Here is a 3,054-nt window from a genome sequence, read left to right on the forward strand (position 1 = left end):
GGAGGGGCGTCCGCTTGACGACTGTAGCCTGTAATGGAAGAAGTCGATGAGAATCCATAAAAATTTTTGACCTATCAGAGGCTATTTGTCGAAGCTTTTGCTTAATACAGTAGCTTTTGATGGAAGAGGTCTACAAGAACCCACCAAGAATTTTTAACTTATCTGATATTGTTAGTCAAAGCTTCTATTTGAAGACGATTGTTTGTGATGAAAGAGGTCCAATTGAGTCCACATAAGACAGATTAAATCCAGAATGAGGTGTCAGAAAATGTTTTGTGTCTCTCAAGATTGAGACGTAGGTCATAATAAATCTTGGCTTTTCTTAGAAATATAGTTGTAGTCATACTAAAGAATGATGTTTGACAACTTGCTAGTGACTACTTTTGACTTTATTGTCCTCTAGTCAGGGTGTTTTCCACATGAGCTTATAAATCAACTCTTATATCTAGCCTTGAAGATATCTCCCTGATCTAGTTAAGGAAGAAGTCTGGTATGGTAGGGGTGCTTAAGAAACGTTATTTGGATGTTGCCCCTGGCCTAGAAGCGGTTCTCAAAGACTTGATATTTGAATGAAATGTGAGATGACTACCTCACCATAGTCGCACCCGCGTGAATGACCTTTTGAGACTGCTTTAAAGGTTTCCCCCCACATTGAAGAATGTTTTTTCAAGCGGTACAAAGAATGTTACTTTGCGAGTTGAATGATGTATATCACTTGAACAAGAAGTATAAGCTCGACATCTCAGACTCAAAGATAGTGTCAAGCGCGACTTCGCTTCATATAGACAGTGCTAAACTGATGTGTGTTTGAAGGTCTGCAGTTGTAGAGTACTGAATTATTGTCTTAGCATTCTAATAGGATCCAACATACACTTAGATGAAAGAAAAAAGCCAATTGAGAAATAAAAAATTTTGATGTCAAAACCTATTAAAGAGGAAAAACCATGTGGTCTTGCACGGATGGAATATTACACTATAAGTTACGGGTACAATCTCTTGTCCCATAAGCAAGAAACGTTACATAGTTTCACAAGTTATTATGACGTTGTGTGGAAGGACTCGTTGCTCTACGATTGAGAGGTTTTATAAAAGAAAGTGAAAGCTGGAGCTTAAGTGCACCATCTTCAGGGTCGGCGCGACGTTCGGGATGATGCATTACTTCATAGGTTATTTCGTGATTCTGCGGCACCAATAGTTACTTCATATTGTGCATCGTTGCAAGGGGCAGGCGGTGACTGATGGTAGATAGCAACGAACGGTGAGCAATAGTTGATGGTGGTTGGGACTACATGAATAGGGGGTGTTCGTCAGATCATCGGTGCAGGATTCTGGGCTTCAACACCCTCTTCATTAAGCTTTAATCTTCATTTTGCTCAAGATCTAGTTTTATCTTCAAGAGGAAGGTACGACTCAATTTATAAAATTCATGTTGCTAATAAATAAAGAATCTGGAACACTATGATCAGACGCCCTGAAGAGATCTCATTGATTGAACGACGTTTGATTAACATTTGAGTACCTTAAAGATATCAAAACTGAGCGATATTGAGCTCGTTGTATTCGTATTATTAAAGACACTCAATTTGACTATAGACTTGTTAAATTTGAAATTCGTTTGACTTGTCAAATATGCATGAAAAAAAACATGAAAATGATTTAATTGTTTGATCTGGGTTTGATTGGACTCAGATTGGGTTTGATTGGACTCAGACTGTAATTTTACTAAAATCAGAGTTCTGGAAGACTCTCTATCGAAGTTTGTATTTCTTGTTTAAAAAATTATCTCGAGATTCGAATCATGCCTCGAAATTCATATTGGATGATGAAAATTTATTGATGACATATCAAATATGAAAGATCAGAGTTTTATCAATATAAAAAATAAACTTTAGCTAACTATTAGATATGTAAATAAATAGAAATCAGGAAAGTATGAATGCAATTGCCTCTAATTTTAAATATTAAAATAAAAAAAATTCACATCGTGAAAGTGTGCAGGAGGAATTGGCATGATTATGAATATAAAGAATCCTAAGTGTACTTTAAACAAGAAGATTTAAACATTTCTTTATCAGTGTCAATCTTCCGAAAATAAAAATATATATTTTTTTTCTTAAAAATGCCATAAATATAAAATTTTTCCATAAATATAAAAAAAAGGCGTAGGATAGCAAACCGCTGCGCGCGCATGATAGAGATGACCCCGCGACACCCACCTGAACCCTAGGTGTAGTAAACCCTAGCAGCCTGATCTTGGCTCCAACATCGCCGGTGACCCGCAGCTCAACTCGATCATTAACAGAGGCGTCGCGTACTAGATCCACCGCATCAGCTTGAAGCACATTGAATCGGCTCACGCTCACTCTCGATTCAACCAGCCGCGTACTGTGCTCCGGCTGCTCAAAACCCGGCACCACCGCGATCCCAAGCGGCACGCCGCGGTACAAAACGTACAAATCCGCCGCGCCGTACTTTATCCCTACCTTGTTCGGATTCACTGCGGTGAACAGCAGCGTAGTGTTCAGCGAAAGGTAGGCTGCCGGATACGCCGGAGGTGGGGAAATCCCTTCGGTGGGGGCGACCAGAAGGTACTCTACGCCGACTCGCTGGAGATCGAACTCGGGCTTCTTGGGGCGGACGGCAAATATGATGATGAGGGCGATGGCGATGGCAAGAAGGGTGAGGAAGATGAGGAGGAGGAAGAGGGAGCAGCAGCAACCTTTGAGGGAGGCGGCGGTTGAGGAGGATGAGGGGCCCATGTAGTGGCGGTCAGTGGCTAGCGGAGAGGGAGGAGGTGGGGGATAGTGTCGCCGATCGCCGGCGAGGTTAGTCATTGGGGGAATGCGGAGCTGGGGTTGTGGTTGGGAGAGATTTCTATGGCGCTTCAGCTTTTGGCGGTGGGTCCGCGCATGGTGGGTTGAGCGAGGGTTCTCTGTACGAGTGCGCTGTAGGACTGTCGGGTGTGTAAGGTAGCGGAAGAAATTTAAGACATTCACTTATATATATATATAAGCGCATTTATTGTATGTTTAAAGTAAAAGTGAATATATATTA

At 41.3% G+C, this 3,054-nt stretch overlaps 1 protein-coding gene across 3 annotated transcripts in view; it reads right to left on the minus strand.

Moving 5' to 3' along the window:
- LOC110027595 overlaps positions 1-2,964 on the minus strand; it is a 6,805-nt gene extending 3,841 nt beyond the window's left edge. For 2 of the 3 annotated variants that reach the window (XM_020729092.1, XM_020729091.1), the window contains exon 1: positions 2,217-2,964. In XM_020729092.1, coding sequence (XP_020584751.1) covers positions 2,217-2,834 — 618 coding nt within the window. In that variant the 5' untranslated portion in view covers positions 2,835-2,964. Of the gene's footprint in view, positions 1-2,176 lie in introns of all 3 variants that reach the window. The other variant, XM_020729090.1, reaches the window with a different exon arrangement.
- Between the last annotated feature and the right edge of the window lie 90 nt (positions 2,965-3,054).

The sequence above is a fragment of the Phalaenopsis equestris genome, unplaced genomic scaffold, assembly GCF_001263595.1.
Source record: "Phalaenopsis equestris unplaced genomic scaffold, ASM126359v1 Scaffold000428, whole genome shotgun sequence".
NCBI classification, from domain to species: domain Eukaryota; kingdom Viridiplantae; phylum Streptophyta; class Magnoliopsida; order Asparagales; family Orchidaceae; genus Phalaenopsis; species Phalaenopsis equestris.